Below are 19,241 nucleotides of genomic sequence, written 5' to 3' on the forward strand. Positions count from 1 at the left end.
ACCTCTCGCTGCTGCTGCAACGTCCCGAGCAGTGTTTGTGTCCTTTCCCAAAGCAAGCAAAACCGTGGGTTCAACCACGGCAATTTTTTTCCCACCATCATTTGCACGTTCGAGATTCTACGACACGAAGAATGTGTTCTTCTTGAATTGCAGAATATCCATCTGTTCATTATGTAAACAGTCAGTTTGTAGTATTAAAGCCAAGATTTTCAGTTATGACAGCATTTATTTTTTGCAACCTGGTTATGAGGGTTATGCACGCACTGCTTGACATCGCGCGTCAAAAGCCAATACTCGGACTCGGTTACGCCATTTTTTCTCATACACAAACGCTTTCTTTTACAGTTATATTTATTAGTACACTGTTAAATTTGATATGTGACATTTAGCTCGCTGATATATTATGACAGATTATAAAGAAAAAAGAAGCTTGAACTCGCAATATATTTGACTTCACATCGCTACAGCTGATATTAATGTAGCGCGCTTTTCAACGCGTTTCATGGCGCATTTTCTTCCTACATGAGTGCGCGCCCTGACGAAAGTGCAGGGGAAGAATGCGTGCGCGTGCAGCATGAAATGTGCTTCATCTGTCTATCTTTCCGGCTATTGTTCGGTTGACCATGGCCCAAGTACGTATGTACTTGACTGTGTATTTACGTACTGAAATTTAGAGCTGTGCTTCTGACTAGTACGTTTGTTCGCCTTACTTGTAGAACCATGGCCCAAGTACGTATATACTTGACTGTGTATTTACGTACTGAAATTTAGAGCTGTGCTTCTGACTAGTACGTTTGTTCGCCTTACTTGTAGAACGAGGGCAACGTTTTGGTGGTTCATTTTCAGACACGTTTGTATCGCTTGGTTTATGAAGCTCCTCTTCAAGTATCAGGGATATTTCTCATTTGCAATGTTTATTTCTAAGTATCTGGCCGCGCTGTGTGTGTGGCACTTTCGTGGTGTGACAAGCGGCTGCCTGCAGCAAGTTGCCTATCAATATGAGCATTCCATCTCAGCATTCTGCTTGTGTAGATTTTCTTTTAGTGTACATTTTTAAAGATAGCAGAAAAGCACTGGCTTTCTATCTCGAATCTCGTGGCCCCAGAAGCAGCTGTGCTGGTATGCAGGCCATGCACTTTTGGTCATTCGTTAGTATGTAGTAATGGTGCCTCCTACTAATCACTTTTAATGTCCTTAAATATAATTCTGGCATTGCGACTGCTAGTCATTTTCTGAGTGTTAACATCCTCTTCTCATTATTTTTGTCTTAGTGAAGCTGATTTTTCAAGTTTGTTTTTATTGAATTTATTTAGTTATTTAGTTATTACATTCACGTTTAACCTGTTCGTATACAGTAAGAACTCGCAGTGAATATGTTCATACATGTGCCTGGCTGGGGACCAATAATTTTTGCAATAAAGCTTTATCAATTGTATAAATAAAGCGTAGCGTTGATGTTATTGCGAGTCTCGCTTGTGTGCTTTATCTACCTAGTGCTTCCTGAACTCTCTTATTTTCACGTGGCCATTGCAAGACTTGTAATGATTCATAATAATCAAAATACAGATTTACAATTTTGTGAGCCCATTTATCACATTTTGATGAGCGCTAGAACTAGATATAGTAAGACAGACACCTCACGAGTGTTTCAATGAATATTTTGGCATTTACATGTTTGCAGTTTAACAAAACATTTCAAACAAGGTCACCAGCTAATTGCCGACACCAGTGGCAACTGTGGCATTAGTGTGCTTCAGTAGATGCACCATCGAGGACAAATGAAATGCGGACAGTGGAGCCTGTGGACGAAGCATAACTACAGGTACAGTCAATGCCTCCTTTGCTAGATACCTGCCGCGCTGTCCGGTAAACTCGGTTCCGTGCCCTCTCCCTTTTCTCGTCTTCGCGAAAAGGCAACGAGCGCCTCTCATGGCAAACGCCTGCAACTTAGATCACGTGCTGCGGCCTCTGAGATTACCTTGGCATCTGTCAGAGTCTCGGAGGCCACTTCCGCCAGAAGTTGAGAAGGCAACTAGCGCCGCCTCACGTAATTTATGCTGGAGTAAGGGAACCGACGCTGCAATGGGAAAGCGAGCAACGCGGTGAGCACCTAGTAGTGCATGCAGTCAGCCAATCATTGTACGCGCACATGCGTGGGCATGTTGTTCTCGTGCAGAGTGCAGCGCTGCTCGCCCTACTGCAATAAACATCACCCGTATTTTGTCCAAAAGTTGTTTTCTAATCAACGCCGCGGCAGTGCCATGCCCACCTGGCAATACACCGTTATGGTGGCTAGCACCATCGCCGCATCTGTAGCATGATATAACTGGCACACACCTAATTTCCTAATGTGCGTTGCTTTGCTTTTGTTTCCACCACCAAAACTGCCAGTGTCCGATCGTAACTTGAATGTATTACACTGGGGTATCCGAGCAACAACAGTGCTGGCCAGGCTAACACTAATAGGACAAAAACATACCGGAACAAATATTTACAACTAGATGAGGCAAAAATTCGGAGATCACTCGGCATATCCTAATGGAATGTGAAGGTCCCACTGGATACAAGTATCCAATGAGACCTGTAGGTAACGTACACGTTCTAGGAGCACATGGAATTAAAGTGGACGGAAGCATAGGTCAGCACTCGAGAGAAGCAAGAGACTTTTAGGGAAGAAAGAATGAGATGCCAGAATGAAAAATTGTGTGTAGCATGTAGTAGACCCGATTAAATCAAGCAGGCCAGGCGACTATTTGGCACCACCTGTTTCAAAGGGGATGCCAATAAATCATCAGTGCTCCTGTATACACTACCAAAGTCACTAATGTACAAGACGTTCATTTTTGTATTTGCCCGATGTTACAGTTGCGACTAGCAGAACTAAGGTCATACAAGTAGGACAAGCAGTTGCAAGAGAGAAAATTTGGGTCCTTTGCTCCTTGAATATCTGCCCTTGTCTAGGTATACTGAGGAGAACATTCTCTGCTCATTTTGTATGCATTTATCCCTAGGCTAGCCAGCATAGTGGTGTGACGCGTGTGCGTTGATGGCGCCATCCACAAATTTCGATCTTGTTGCTCCTTGGGTATTGCTGGTGTAGTGGAATGGCGTGGGCAATTGTCGTTTAGACCGCGATCTGCGGTGGAGGTAACCCTCACTAATGTGGTCATAGATGGCTTTGATGTTACCTCTGTGTAGATTTTCTGTTGGCATGCCACATTCCTGGGAAATTTGGTACCATTTTTCCTGTTTCCTGCAGTACAAAAAGGGTTACAGGGCCACTAACAAGAAACACTAAGACTAGCAAAGCAGTCTGTCAAGCCTACCTGCATTTACTAATTAACTGGAGAGTTGGCCCATAGAGGAGAAAATGGGAACCAGTTTGTCCATCATGTGCCCAAGCCACAGTGCGATGTCTGTATGTTCGAAGTATTTTCATGCACCTGGGCTGTTCCCATGTAAAAAACGTTGAAACTGATGGTTTGATCAATGGTTTCTGTAGAATGCAATAAGATTGTTGGGACAAAATTTGATTGTTCAATTTTTACTAGAAAATGCCATCAAATCCAGGAGTACATCAACTTCACGACAGTGCATTGCCAGCTGTTAATTTTTTCAATTCTGTTTTTCTGGTTAATCAAGCCACTGCTCATCATGAGAATCTTTTGGTATTCGAACGTTATAATTCGCCAGTCAATCTTGACTAATCTCCTTTAATCTCTCGTTAGGGTCCAACACAACTTTAACATTTGTTGTATTGAGGGTACATACCTACTACAGAGCAATCTAATTCTTCATGAAGACACCAAATTTTAATACCAGCACAGATGACCACTCTGATTAGACAAGACAGCATCTATGCTGGTCCTTTATGTACTAACGACTGCGTAGGGCATCACGTCAACTGCCAACATTACTCCCAAATTCTTGAAGCTACCTATAGCACAACACTAAATTGGTGTTCCCTTTAAAACAGACCGTACTGTACATCGTTCATATAACCGTACATGGTACCCACGCGCAAACTGCAGATATTTAGCATGTCAGTTTTATGCAGATGAATTGTTATTTTTGCATTGAACTAATTTCCAAGGGAGATTACTCTAGAAGCACATGAAGACAGAGGAGGATGCTGTGCAATTAAGCCAACACCACCCCAAGGAAGAACACACAAATGAAATTGTGTTCGGAGGGAGTCCTAAATAACTCCCCCACCATGCACAGATAAATAAAGACAAGGCACGTTTTTCTCGCGTTGGTCGAAAGATTTTTTTTATTTTCACAATTCTCCGTCTTTATCCTTATATCAACACAAAGAGAAGCCAAACAAACAATAAACTTTGTACTTTTTTTTTTCATTCCCACATGGGATGTGTGTACGTTCTGTAGAGTTGCGACAGCACAAAAATTTTGATCCGGAAGCACAGAAATTTTTTCTCCCACAACGTACAAAACGAAGAAAAAAATGTAGCCGACGAAGAAAAAAAAAATGCACGACACCACGTTTCCCTATCAATGTGACAGGACCGCAGTTTGCAATGACAATAGTACAGTGTACAGCGTGTGTGTATATATGCGATTGGAAACTTGTGTGTACATGCAGCAATGTTTACAACATTTTGTAAAACTGTGCAAGCAAGATCCGTCTTATTAATTGTCTCGTGTGTATATGTGTGTGTGCTTGCTGAACATCTCACAATCCAGAAGAAAGAAAAAAATAACTGAAAAAAAAAAGAAACTTAAGGTAATCGGTCACACACGTGCACAATCCTGGTGACACGTGCAATGAAAACCTCAGTTTGACCACGCTTCAAATTTTGGCACTACAGCAGCATTCATCGCAATCAGAGGAACAAAGAACATCTTAAAAAAAAGAGACATCTTTAAGCTTATCACAGATACATGGACGACAATTTCCAGTAGTAACAGCGGTAGTCGGCACAGACTGGACAAGGTTTCAGGGTAAAGGGGGAGGACAAGGAACAACGTTCCAAGTTCCCTCTCAAAAATTAGAGGAAACTTGTGCGGATGCCAACGAAAGATGGAATTGCAATAAAAATAAAAGATGCGAGAGAGGGAACGGGCACACTAGAAATGGCATCGGGTTCGAGGAGAATAAAGCTCATTAAGGCATAAATCACGACAGCTTTCCAGACATCAGTTATGACGAGAACAGCTGGATGAACCCGTTGAGGAAAAAAGATTCCCAACACGAAGGCACCGCTTCTATAAACCTGGTAAGACTTGCAGAGCAAGGTAGGCGACGACTTTGGAAGGGGCATTCTAACGAAATCATTACGAGGGAAAAAAAAAAAAAAAGGAATTCTAATTTTGCTCCCCCTTCACAACTATTATGTATAACTTTACAAAAAATAATAAAATTGGGAAAAAGAATAGAATAACGGCGATTGAGAATGGTTTGCGATGACTCGAAGACTACCCGTCCTCAAAAAAGAAATGAAACTGCAAGGAAAAAAAAAGTGACGATGAGCAATGGAACATTCTGGTGATTCACATTCACATGATCTTCCTTGAGCGATGGGCGCGTTGATTAATCGTTAGCCTTTTTTTCTTCCCATTTTATACTGCAGAAAAAAGATACTGCATAAATAAAAAAAGAAGTCCACAGAGAGACATTCACACACACAAAGAAAGAAGTCTGGGAAGTAGCAGTTAATGTTTTTCAGCTTCGCGAGCGACTTGCACGCACCACCACTTGTATAGACTAACGCACGTCGAAGAGGCGTGTAGACGAAAGAAGAGAAATCGGGCACTGGAATTAGTTGGGTACGCCACGGTTTTGCACAGGTACAACAGAATGACAGAAAATCAAACACCGAGAATAATAATAAAAAAAAGGCCCGACGAAAAGGCAAATGGATAGTATACCGCAGTGAAAAGTGAACGATGCCTTTCAAACCCACAGTTAGGCTACGAGATAAAGGAAGAAACACGCAGCCCAAGAGAGACTGCGTCGAGGCACACTATAGCATTACATATCACTTCTGACATCAAAGAAAATAAACTTTTTTTGTTGTTTTTCTCTCAGAACAGCACTCGCAGGTTCCATAGTACAGGGAGGTTGTGACGATGCAACAGCGAACCCCGTTCAAACTGTCCTGTGCACATTTTTTTTTCTTTTCTTAAAAGAACAGCCAACGCCATGAAAGGAGCCTTTCATCTGACGAGACAGTTAGTGGTTACACACATACATGTCCTTTTTTTGTTTTGTTTTTTCGTTTTCTGAAGAACTAAAGATCACTCGTTAAATACACAGAAAAGCCTGCAAGTTTGCTGCATTGTCGCACACAACCTTCCCCACCTTCACTCCTTATTTCTCACAGCCAGTATGCCAGAGACGGGTCTGTGTTGCAGTGGGCGGCAAAAGGTGGCAACGAAAATCGGGAAAGGGGAAAGAGCCGGAAGGAACTCTAGAAACACCACGCACAACCTTTCTCCCAAGATTTGACTGTGGAATGGGCCACCAATGGGGCAGAGCTGTAGAACCTTCACTTCGGATTCAGCATTGTATTTTTTTTTTCTTTTTTCTTAGGGGGGGGGGGGGACATTTTGACAGGGTGCATTGGAAAACTAAAGCGGCCGACACCACTTTTTCCAGGAGCCTTCCGCACTGCAGCAGAAGTTCGGAGCGTCGCGAATGCATCTTTCCTCACCAGCCTGAGAAGGGAGCAGGCCTGACCAAGGCTCGGTGGATATTTCCAGAACAGTGTGTCGGGGAAATGACGATGACTTGATGTAGGACAGCACACAGCTAGACAAGTTCTGGTCTTGAGAAAAAAAATGAAAAGCTTGGTTCAAGCCTGTCGCACTTCTTGCTGAGGAGCAACAACACTTCCCCATCACAACCAATCCAGTTCACTGATCAATGTCCACAAAATTCCATGAGTGTTTGCAACACACAGCTCAAGCACTCAAACATCAACCGCAGTCCAAATGAACCCTGGAAGGAGGCGCAGCTTCACACCAGCTCTTCTTCAAAGAGGTTGAGGTAGGGAAGGAACAGGGATGCGGAGCTCTTGTCGGACTGCTTCAGAGTCCAGGGCTCAGGAGAGGTGCTGGAGCCAGAGCATTGAACAAGATAGATGGGAGAAAAATAGGATGTCACAGGAAGAAGGAAAACAGAAAAGGAAAATGAAGGGGAAGCGGGAGGAAAGCGACAGTCAGCCGGAAAGAGAGATGGACTCAACCGAGCTGCGCAGGCTCAAGGAACGGCCAGCACGACGGCGTTGGGCAAGCTTCGACTCCCCAGGAGGAGAGAGTCCGAAGCCGCCGGTTGGTGGAGATGGATCGGGGGTGTCCAGTGAACGTGGCGGGCCGCAGCGAAGTTCCATGCTCCAAGCCATCTGGTGCTGAACCAGTCGCTTGACTGCATTGGCGCTCTCGGCAAATGCGGCAAGGTCGCGGGCACTGTTGTTCCTGCAAACAACCACAAATAATATTTACATATTAATGAAGATACACAGCTGCAGAAACTTTACGAAAAACTCGGAAGAGTTGGCTCATAGGTATAAGCAGCGCACTGCAATTCTGATGCTCACTCAAAGTGTCGGTTTGCCCGTCTGATTGGGTTTATAAGACAAGTTGGCAACAATGCGAGAGAAGCAAAACTGCCAGCCCTGAAGACTGCTCCTCACCTGCGAATGATGGAAGGTGTGTGCAGTGCAGTGCTGGGCCCGCCGTGTGCCACCCAAGGATGGGCCAGGACTTCCTCAGCCGTGTAGCGTTGGCTGGCATCCTTGACAAGGAGATGGGAAATGATGTCCTTGGCCTCGTCCGAAATGCCGGCCCAGTCACGGTCGGGGAAGTCGTACCAGCCTTCCTGGATCGAAGTGAACAGCTGGTCCTGACAGGCCTGGCAGAACTCTCCACGCTCCCAGCCGCAGCTGCTGCCACAGCGTCCGTAAAACGGCGGGTAGCCGCACAGCAGGATGTAGACAATGACCCCCAGGCTCCAGAGGTCGCAGCGCTTGTCATAAGTGTGCGCCTCTCCCACAAATGCCCCCACCACCTCGGGTGCCATGAACTCGGCTGAGCCTACAGGTGTCTGCAGCTCGGGTGTCGTGGGCGGTGTCGCCTCGTTACCTGGCAGCAACACTACGCCAGAACCCAAGTCGAGGTCGCAGATCTTCACGGGCCAGATCTGGACAGTTAGAAGAGCCGAAAAATACATGTTCATTAAGATTTCAAGGCCATGCCACTCTACCAGCTGAATTTTCGAACTATCACTAACAGTGACAGTTTCACTTTGGTCTAACATAACAGCGAGCGTGCGGTTTTGCAATAGCAAGACGTGTCACTTATATCACTGCACATGACAGCTACTTGCCACGAAGATGAAACAAACTAAATCTACCACCCTGAACCTTTTCCTCGCACTCATTCCCAGCACTTCACCAACTATGGTACACTGAGCATCACAGTCAAGAAAATGATTTTCAAGAATGTGACTATTACATTCTAAGTGGTAGTTCTACTTAAGTGAGCACTACCATCAGAACTATGCTAGTTCCTACCTTTACGTCACAGAAATGGTCACATTTCTACCCCCTGTTCGTCCTTTCCTCGTCAACATGCAGCCCGCCAATCTGCATCTCCTCTGTGGTATGGAACATGTCACTAATTAGAAAGTGTTCTTGCCTGATCTGTGTCGAAGCACAGGATGTTCTCCGGCTTGAGGTCCCTGTGCGCAATGCCCTTGGAGTGCAGAAAGCGCAGAGCTTCGGCTATATCCCGCACCACACGGCTCGCCTCATGCTCAGTGAACTGCACCCGCTGCTCGATGTGCCGCAGCAGGGGACCCCCACGCATCTTCTCAAAAACAAGGTAGAACCTGTAATTTGGCAAGCGTCCAGCTTTAGCCGCAGTGTCCTTTATGCGGCACAGGCATCGCACAATAATTTTTACACTTCAGCTTGACAAGTCGCTCTAAATATTTAGACAGTGTACTCTCAAAACCACATAGCTTCCTCTAAAAATGACAAGAGGGAAGTTAGGTGCCAGTGTTTATATAGTACGGACAAAAGTCAATATAGGCATACACTATTTGAATTGGCAAGAAAGATATTATATTCGTTATATCTGAAAATGCGAAATATCCGAGCTCTTTACATTAAGGTTTAACTGCAGCTGCAAGTTCAGTCAGCATAGGAATGATGGGCAGCACATCATTTTCATATATGTGCAGCAATTTGCAATGACTATGCACTTGCTCAGGGACTTACTGCCTTTAAGCATTTAGAAAAGTAGGACTGATTGGAAACTTGGAAAAGACGAAGCGCTTATATTTGGTATTCATTAGAAAGGTACATCCCTCACACGCTGGTAACCTGCAATCGACATTTTAGATTTGTCACATCCCTTAATTTGTTAGAATGGTGTTCATTGTACCAAGATTAGACTGCACTAGTTCAAGCACAAAGCTCATGCTTAAAATTGGCAGTACATATGCTTGCAACATATAAGCATCGCCTGGTCTCAGTGTTAGCATGCGTGTATTATCAAACAGTATACTTTTGGTAGACAGTGGAGGCAGTCACATAAGCAAGAAACATGCAGATCAGAACCTTGCTTAAGAGGAAGCTTTAGCTCAGGGGCTACTATCTAAACACATGAGAAAGGAGAAATCGTTTTTCTTGGCAACCGCTGCGCCATATTTGATAAAAGTTTGTTGCATTTAAAAGAAAAAGTTAAAATCTAGTGACTAGCAAATTTTCCATTTAGGCCGTCAACTCGGTAACTCTGCAATGAGAAATGATATCACAATTCTGTAGGTTGCATCTAATAGTACATCTAAAGCGGACACAATTGATGTATTATACATGCCTCTCAAAAACCACTAATACACAAGTAGGACTTTTGCAAAACCCTCTTAAACAATGTAAAATTTGACAATTCTGGAAACTGCATTGAATAGTGCATCTAAAGCAGACAACCGATACATTATACATGGCTCTCAAATATGCCACTAATATGCAAATAAGACTTTTACGACACACATGTAAACATTGTAACAAATTCCCATGGTATAAATTGATATATCAAGTTTGTCTGCTTTGAATGCTCTAACGAATGCAATTTACAGAACTGTGGCATTTGTTTTTGCTGCGTAGTTGTAGACTTGTTTAAACTTTATGCTTTCTTTGAACATCAATTCTCATACAAAAAAAAAAAAAACATCCGAGGTCTAAATCAAAATTCTGCTCCTGACAGTCTCCGAATTTAACTTTCTCGTTTAAACAGAACAAATCATTCTAGGAGTTGCCTCACAGGAGCATTTCTATGTTTTATATGTGTTTGAATAGGTGGCATTGGGGTCGGGCCCGAGTTAAAAAGCTTCCTTCTCAGTATGAAGAGGTTAACTCTAGAGATGGAAAAAGCCGGATAGACAGGGCGACACCCACCGATTCTCATCTTCGAGGAACTCAATCAGCTGAACGATGTTCTTGTGGCCTGAACAGTGATGGAATGTCTCCACTTCCCTGAATACACGGGCCCGGCTGTGGCCAGGTCCTTTCTCAATGATCTGGAAAAATGAATAAGGGTGGTGCAATTGGTGAAACGCACTGAAGCACACCATCACAGCAAACAACCTGCAAACAGCCCATTCTGACACGACAATGCAGCTGCCTTATATGGTGACCAGGTAACCACAAGTAAAAACCCTGTTCCACGGGACAATGAAAGTGTCCTTATCAAATGATATTAGATCAAAGAACCACCCAAAGTATCATATACAAGTGGCAAGGCAGGTTACCATTTGAGTGGCTCAATGCAAATCTAGGAGCAACCATTTATCAGTGCTATATATATGCACATGATTTCAGTGCATTTACAAATCATTGTAGCATACAACCATATTAGTGAATGGTACCTCTCACAGTGCTTCTGCCATATGCATAATGCAGCCTCAGTACGACCGTGACTCATGTTTTCGCAACATGTGTAATCATAGCAAACCGTTGCACTTTTAGCACACTTTGTATAAAATTATCCATTTTTGAAGTTGCAAGGCCACTTAAACCTAGAAGAATGAGGTTCAGGAATGGTTTAGAATGCCAGCACTGGCTGATGCAGAGAGCAGCAGAGGGTAGTCAGTCAGCAGAGGGGAGGGGGCCTCGTGTGGAGTATTACTTTGGCCTGGGCAGTTCAAATTGAGGAGCAGCAGCAGTTGCAATTTTCTACGCAACAGTCACATACTGGCGCATGGACTTTTAGAGACATAATCTACCGATATAACTCGACTTAATGTTTTCTTTTAGAGTTACATTAAGTAACAGACATGGATTACCACCCAGTGCTTGTCCTGTTGAATTCTAGTTCATGTGTTGTTTGCACGGTGGGTACTTAGGATCCTGAAGGTAGAGGGAAGGGTGTGCGTACCTTGACGGCATGCTCCTTGCCGGTGTACAGGCAGATGCAGGTCTGAACCGAGGCGTAGGCCCCTTCGCCAAGCACTTCCCCAGTGAGGGAGTACAGGTCGGAGAAGTTGCTAGCCGCCAGGCTCGAGCCCGTACGCTTCTTCTTCTTGCGCCGGCGCTGCTGTTGCCGCTGCTGTTGTTGCTGCTGCTGCTCGGCGCAGAGAGTATCCTCCTCCACTGAGAGGATGCTTGGCAGATCTTCTGCAAATCGGAGGAAAAAGGAGGGACGCGCGATGGCTTAGATGACGGCTGCTGCACTCACTCCCTTTAGCTCTACTCCACGCATCTCTGAACTTTCTGACCCAAGGGGAACCCCAAGGAATTTTGTACATGCCCTCTGATGTGTGAATGCTGATTTACCACACATCAGCATAGCTTCGCTAAAGAAACACTTCCACAATGTTTGTAAACAACGAATCAGACTAATAAGAGCACAAGAGTGGAATCCACTTTCCCATCTAAGCAGGAGAGCACATTGTCGCTGATTAACAGTAAGGACCAATACAAAGCTGACTGCAAATTTAGGTCAGTCATGATGCTTCATTTTTCCCATGAACGAGACTGGTGGCTTGATCATAGGCATATTAAGTGGCCATCAAGTGCTGCTATATCGAAATTTACAACGCCAAGACAGGAAGAGTAGGGTGAGTGAAGGGGGAAGGGTGCCATTGGCTTTGGACCTCTATGAAGCACAAGATTTCCACCGACTAAACATAACTAAAGGGTAGAAAAATAAGCAAAATGGCAGACTTCATGAAGTTATGTAAGCAAGTGCTTTTAACTTACCAAATAAATATATAACTGCTTCTAATTTAGAACGACAGAAGGCTGAACTAGTTGGTAAGGATTCATTATGCAATGAAGGAAGTGAGGCGTGCAGACAGGACACTTCTCTTGTGTCCTGACTGCATGCCTCACCTCTTTTTTGCACAATGCTCCTATTTTAGTAGCCTGCAGTTCCTGGTCCAAGTTCACTATATGCATGCAACATTTAGGATGGTTTGCATTAATTCAAAGTGTTTTACAGTGACTGCATGCCATGCAAACTTGGCAAATATAATCAACGGTGCGCTGCAATGCTTATCAGTGATCCGAGGCACTGCATCACTACAGGAAGATGCCGAATAGAGAAACAAAAATAAAGAAATGAAACGATAAAACCGACATATTTTTTTTTTCTTTCCCCTAGTTGAGGTACATTGCACAACGACGAATCGCACGTACTGCAAATTATTGTTTGCGCACCCCAGACGTGTGACGGTCCCTAAACGCTACGACGACAAGAAACCGCACACAAAAGGGGGCAATGCAAAGGTGATTCCAGTGTTTGCAGCGAAAGCCCGACAGGCGCAACAACGTGTCAGGTTTCGGATTCAGGTCAACGCTCCGAAAATAGTTCGCATGACGCAAGCCCTCGGAAAATTTTATCAGAGCGCGAAAGCAGACAGAAAGCAATACACCGCTGAAAATAAAAGCGCACACAGCTTGCCTCATTCAAGCAAATAGAAAGAGCAACGAAACGGACAACTGCCCCGCTATATTTCCAGAAATCTCGCGGAAAGCGCCTGCATGCGTGTGTGCGTGCGCCGAGAACACGAGCGCGACTTCCGCACGCAGGCCCGTCTGCCTCGTTCGAAAGAACAACACACTGCGCGGATACAATCACGGCTACACACAACCGCCACTCACTTATTTGAACCATGTCGAGAGATCTTTTGCGCGTATGACTAGGATGTCGAGCAGGCTCGGAAGTGCACTGGCCTCCTCGGGCGGTGGAGTTGGCAGGGGCGGTGGTGTGAGGTGACTAGCAGGAAGATGCTGTCGAGACCCGCTCGCTCGGGCAGTGGAGCGACGGCGCGCAGGCTCCGACGACGAAACCGGACAGCAACGGCGAGAGGGACGGTGGATGCGACGGCGCTCAGCGGTCGCGACAACAGTTCGTGGCCGTAGCTACGGCAGCGAGTCGTGGTCGTGGCAGCAGCGCCCTGAGCTGAAGGAGGAGAACCAACAGCCGCCGAAGAAGGCCCGCCGCAGCCACCGCTCCGGACGACGCGCCAGTGCTTCCCGGTGGTGTTCACACGCCGCTCCGCGCTACTCATTCCAAAGACTGAGCCCCAAGCGCAGACTGCGCGCCAGCTAAATAGCCGGCAGTCAGCTGCCGCGCCACCGCCGACCGCCGGAAGCAGACGACGAAGACAACAACGAGGCAGCAACGGAGAGCGCCGCCGCAGCTCTGGTTTCCTGCTGTGGGCCACGCCACGCGCCGAAGGACGCACGGGAGCAGACGACAAGACCACGCGACTCTCGAGCGCCGCCATTTTCTAGGCGCTGAATCGCACGGCCGGCGCGCGTCCGCGGCCTCCCATTGGTTGCAAATGGAGGAGCGAGACGATCACGTCACCAAAGATGCGCTCTCTCTCTCCCCCCCTCTCCGGCGCCCCGCCAGCTCCGCGTCTTTTTCTCGCTCGCGCTTGTTGCGCGCCGCGCCAGGGCCATTTGGAGGGCACACACAAACCGGCCGTTCCTTCTTCCCGCATCACGTATGCAGCTGCGAATGACTCACTCCACTGTTGTGATACGGTGCTAAAGGGAAGAAAAAGAGAAGGAAAGCGCGCGCGTGATCTGTGTATGGGTGCACGCAGGTATAACGAGCATTTGCGGAGAGAAAAAAAGAAGAAAGACGACGAAAAGAAGTTTTCCCGTCTCGTGACTCTGCGCAGGGGCGGAGAGATGGCGTGGCAAGAACTAACTGCACGGGCATTACGTCAACTCGTTCATTTCTCTCTTTTCGCCGTTCACCTATGCGTGCACGTACAAGCCAATTGGCAGAGACCTTCAAACTCTTTACAAATGAGTGTCCTGGCTGAGCGGTCTCAAAAGCAGGAGATTCCAAGTAAGAGCAGGGCAAAACGAAGAAAGGTCTCAAGATAGGCGAGCTCTGAATACTCCCTTTTGCGATCGGCGAAAGCAAACTCCCAAAGCGCTGGCCGTCTCGAAGGCCACGTGGCAATTCGTATCTCCTGGAAAACGTCCCTGGCATGCACAGGTTTCGCTCTGATCTCGCTCCAGTAAATCCGCACGATAGCGCGTGCTGAACCAGCACGCCGAACCCTGCACACTGCGTACTCGGGGGAAAAATTTGTAAGGAAAAACCGATCGTGCTTTTGACTGTGCCTACTCGTAACACTCAATCAATCTGGCATTGAACGGAAGCATGGAAACAACCGTTCGAAGTGAACAACGAAGTGAAATACTTGGTTATGCTGCTCTCAACTCGGTGCTTTAGAAACTAAAATAGAGATGGGCAAATTTAGGAATATTACATACCAACCATTCGTATTCGAAAAGAAACAATAGGCGTTTTCGAATACCGAAACTAACCAAATGTTTCGCAAAAACCGACTAGTAAAGCATTGTTGCTGTCTTGTTCCTCGTAGCCATGGCAAGTGAAACAAAGGTTTTCGAAGCAACGCGGAAACAAAATGAATATGCACGCAGTGCACGCACGATAAACGAGTGTTTCTGCATTCCGTCCCCCATCGGAATGCCGCTGGCAATCGAACCCACGCCCTCTTCCTCCGTTGCAAGACAACGCAATGCTGCTAACCTTGGCACCGCTTGCCTCGATGGAGCTGCCCCTCATCTAGCACTAACACAAAGTGTTCGTTTTCTTTTTGTACTGAATACTGCGGAAATTAAGACACTGCGAAATTCCACCACATTGTCGAATTCTGCAATGACTGAGTTTTGAGCCAATTAGAGGGCCAATCAGGGCTAAGGAGATGGCGAATTCGATTGCAACGACGGCGTTTTGAGCCAATTAGAGGGCCAATAAGGGCTAAGAAGATGGCGAATTTGACAAATGCCCAGAACTCCCGCTGCTGACAGCAAACGCGTACGACTGCTTAACACTTTTACTTTCGCCGTCGTCGTGAGCGACATTGCAAAGCGAACTCGATCCAACGGAAGCGTTATACGTTGGCAGCTTTCAACAGACCCAAACGGAACGCCAGACACCCCAAGTGTCTGGCTGTCGAGGTCTCAAGAACAGATCGATAGCAATAGCAAGGATTCCAGGAAACCTGCTGGAACTGTTTTTCCGGACAGGGCGCTGACGGTCCACAGTTTCTTATCGAGACGAATTAAAAGCGTCGGTCGCCGCATGCCGCAGAGCCCGTCTTTTTATCGTGCGGTCGACTCCATTATCGGCGCGAAAGGCTCGCTCGCTTAAGCGCCGGAATCATTTCGGCTTCACGTGCCCCTTACAACAGTGCACGCGCACGTGACAAGCGAAGCGTTGACGCCATTTCAGGACGGCGATAAGGCAGGCGACTGTGTTGTTACGATGTCCCCGCTCTCTCTACGCCGCAGCGTTTCGAATAGCCTGCGTTGCTCCACTTTGTGTTTGCGCACTGTATCAGTTGGCACTGCCCGTCAGTTCTGCGGACTCTGCAATCGGTGACGGAGGAAGCGGCATTAAAACTTAGCGTCGTGGCTTGCGCACGTTGGACGGTTTCTTTATTTCTCTACAGTTCCGAGTCTGGTCAGAACTAAGACTCCGCAGTAAGGTACTGCCATCCTTCGTCTAAAGTACACATACCACTCAGCCAACGACTGGAACAGTTTTCTGTGCAAGTATTTTCTATTCTGTGCCCTCAAATGTCGCCATCTTATACAGAAGGCGCCTCGGTTTCGGGCCCGTGGAAAGCAATATCGTGTCCTTCTGCAATGAAAGTACGGAGTCTCTACTGAAAAAAAAAAAAAAAGGCGAAAAGGAACAGTGTGCCCTTGAGAAGAACCGAGAATAAAGGTTTTGACAATACGCCTGCTTTCTGATGAATTTGGCTGTGTGTGCGTGCGTGCGCGTGTTCTAATCTGCCAACGCAGCCTAACACTGAAGCGTAGCCTAACCTAATGATCCTGTTTATAGTGGTTCTTTAAAATGGTGGACGAGGATCGCCACGGGCAAAACAAAAGAGCCCTTCAATCTTGCAGGGGTCGAGGCGAGGAGGGCGACGGGAAGTACTATATAGAAGCCGTATCATCTAGCTCGGGACCACGAGACATCGCTGACGCAACGGCGGCGGCGGCGGCGACGAGACCGCGTGGAACACTTTTTTTTTTTTTTTCTGGCAGCCGCGCTTCACTTCTTTTCTTTCTTTCCTCTTTCATTCTACCAGACGAGCCGGCGCCAGAGTCAGCTGACCCGCGCGCTTCGGAAGCCTCTGCCCTGCGGCGCGCCAGCAGAGAGGGAAGGCACGGGTGAACAGCAGAAGTGCCTGCGGAAAGTGCCTTCCCCCCCCCCCCACCCACCTCCTTCCCCTGCACACACACGCGCTTAAGACCAGAGAATTTTGGCAACGCCCGTTTCCTGGAATCGCCCCTGCACGAGAGACCAGTTGGGTACAAATGAAGTCCCTTTACGAGCTTCTCTAGGGAATTCAGGTACAACCACAACAGGGCCTGCCAGTCAGTTCGCCGGGGCAGACGCAGAGTTTGGTTGTGCGAACACTTCGGCGAGGGCAATAGTGGAATTCAGGTAAGTACATACCTCGCCGGACAAACAGCTCCACTCCCTTTATGACGGAGCTGGACACGCGCTAGCAGTGCATAAGATTGCTCACTTCATAAAAAAATCTCAGCGCTGTCGACATGCGAGAGACGAAACCACGTATACAGACGGAAAGTTATGACGCGATAGCATCTGCAGCGGCTTCGCTGTTGGCGTCGACGCAAGGGGGTCGATCTCGGAACCAGTGCAGTAACGCCAAGTTCGACGAGTTTATTTATGAACTGGAAGTGCCAGCCAAAGCTCATAGGGACCTTCATTAAACGATTTTTTCCCTACTTTCCTTTCCGTTGTTATTACTGATTATTCACTGAATATGTCGGTTATTGCTACTACATATTCAGGATTTACGGATTAGATTAAATAGAACTGTTCCGCCCTGCATGAGGGAAGGACCCTTGACACGGATCGTGGCCTACTACTGCATGGTTCAAGTAAGCGAAAGCTTATACACAAGTTTTTCGGGTTACTCGAAGTCCACTCGGCTACTTCAGGCCATTCAACTTGAAGCTAGTTCTTCAGCCAACCCTCTACTTTAACCCAACCTGAGAGAACGGCAAGCCCATGTAGACCTTCTATCGCAATCATCAGCAATGCGATTGGCAACACCGCGAATTTGCACGGAAAAGACCACAGTGGGTCAACTATAGACCGGCTCTGGCCGAATATGAAAGGGGTCCTGGAGACCAAAGCTAATATTCAGCCGGAAATCTGCTTCGCGCACATTCGCACGTAGAGTTCTAAATCATACGCCATGAGTGATCATCGTTCGAAAACTCACCACTAGTTACGGCTGTACGTGACACGTTACAGTTGATTGATTGCTCGCGATGAATTACAAATTTTGCATTTTTTTTACCGGTACGTTGACGATACTTCAGCTGTTCTCTTCAGTACGGCCAATTACAAGTTACATTATGCACATATAGCATCGACCGTGCACGCGAATACAGAGACACCACGGAGATAAGTTTTGGTCACGTGGTTTTGGTGCAGCACATATCGCAAGTATAGCGCGCCTTGAAGCAGTGCCATATGGAACAAGCTCAGGACCAAGGAGACGGCGGCAGATGGGCGGATACGCTCCACAACCTACGATCTCGCTGATGTTCACTGCGATTTTGCCAACGTTGAGCAGAATGTCAATAATTTCCCATTCACTAACTGGAGCAGGAGCCCACTCGTGTTTCCATAGAATCTAAAGGGTATAGTTATAGAGCAACGGACTCAAAAGTTGGCGTAAGCGAGACGGAGGCCTTCGTCCTGAGGTGAACACAACTACGGACAGATCGTAGACAACGACCCGGTGCAGATTACAAGGAGCAGGTGAAGCTGGAGCAGGTCATGTAAAGCCAGATAACCGGCGATCTATTAAGAGTAACAGGACGGGTGCCAAGTGGAGGGAGGCGCAGAGGAGAAGGGCAGAAAGGTAAGGCGATGTGACGAGATTAGTAAACTTTGCAGACACAGCATGCATAGCTAGCTGACGCAAGACAGGGGTAATCGGAGATCGCTGGCCCTCGTCCTATAATGGACGTGCAAGAGAGAGAGAGAGAGAGAGAGAGAGAGAGAGAGAGAGAGAGAGAGAGAGGTCAGTCAGCCAGACGAGCGCCCGGTCTGCTACCCTACACTGGAGGTAAGGGAAAGGGGAATAGGAAAGGGAAAAAAGAGGGAAGCGCAAAAAGATGATAACGATGATCCACCCTGGCGAGCCAGAACAAAGTATGAGTTATATACTGCGCAACAAAGAGAATGTTATGTACGCTAAATCGGACACATGAATGAAGGATATATTTGTGAACACCTTGAACGAGGTCTCGTAGGCGCTCGTTCGTACAAACGTGGAGGCATATAATTTCGCGCGCAAGATACAACAACGCGTCCTCCGCCCGCGCTACTGCCGCTCCCTCGTGCAACGCGCACAATTAAACACGTTGATTATGCAACGCACTATATATCCCGGGCGGGGAGGGGAGAAAGGGGCACGACAGCCCTGCAACTTGCACGGAGATGACGCGTGTATATAGGCACTTGCGTTTCCTTTCAGCGTGTGCTGTTTTGTACCTCGGAGAAAGTCGTAACAACACGTGGCAGCCGACGTTATAGCATCGGCATCACGGCAGTATTTTGCAACGATCCCTTCCATTTACGCGTTCTTTTCTTATCCGTCGCGCATAACGTTTATATATCTAGTATATAAAACGTTAGTGGCAACCCCCATGGCTCACAGCTAC

At 46.9% G+C, this 19,241-nt stretch overlaps 1 protein-coding gene across 2 annotated transcripts in view; it reads right to left on the reverse strand.

The window, feature by feature from the left end:
- Window positions 1-4,244: 4,244 nt before the first annotated feature.
- Lk6 (MAPK interacting serine/threonine Lk6 kinase) overlaps window positions 4,245-19,241 on the reverse strand; it is a 106,413-nt gene continuing 91,416 nt past the window's right edge. Inside the window, exons 1-6 of one of the 2 annotated variants that reach the window (XM_075672609.1) lie at window positions 13,128-13,655; window positions 11,401-11,639; window positions 10,422-10,543; window positions 8,659-8,851; window positions 7,656-8,161; window positions 4,245-7,437 (exon numbers count right to left, since the gene is read on the reverse strand). In XM_075672609.1, coding sequence (XP_075528724.1) covers window positions 7,182-7,437; window positions 7,656-8,161; window positions 8,659-8,851; window positions 10,422-10,543; window positions 11,401-11,639; window positions 13,128-13,140 — 1,329 coding nt within the window. In that variant the 5' untranslated portion in view covers window positions 13,141-13,655 and the 3' untranslated portion in view covers window positions 4,245-7,181. Of the gene's footprint in view, window positions 7,438-7,655; window positions 8,162-8,658; window positions 8,852-10,421; window positions 10,544-11,400; window positions 11,640-13,127; window positions 13,656-19,241 lie in introns of those variants that run through there. The other variant, XM_075672607.1, reaches the window with a different exon arrangement.

Source organism: Dermacentor variabilis, chromosome 10 (assembly GCF_050947875.1).
Source record: "Dermacentor variabilis isolate Ectoservices chromosome 10, ASM5094787v1, whole genome shotgun sequence".
Taxonomy (NCBI): Eukaryota; Metazoa; Arthropoda; class Arachnida; order Ixodida; family Ixodidae; genus Dermacentor; species Dermacentor variabilis.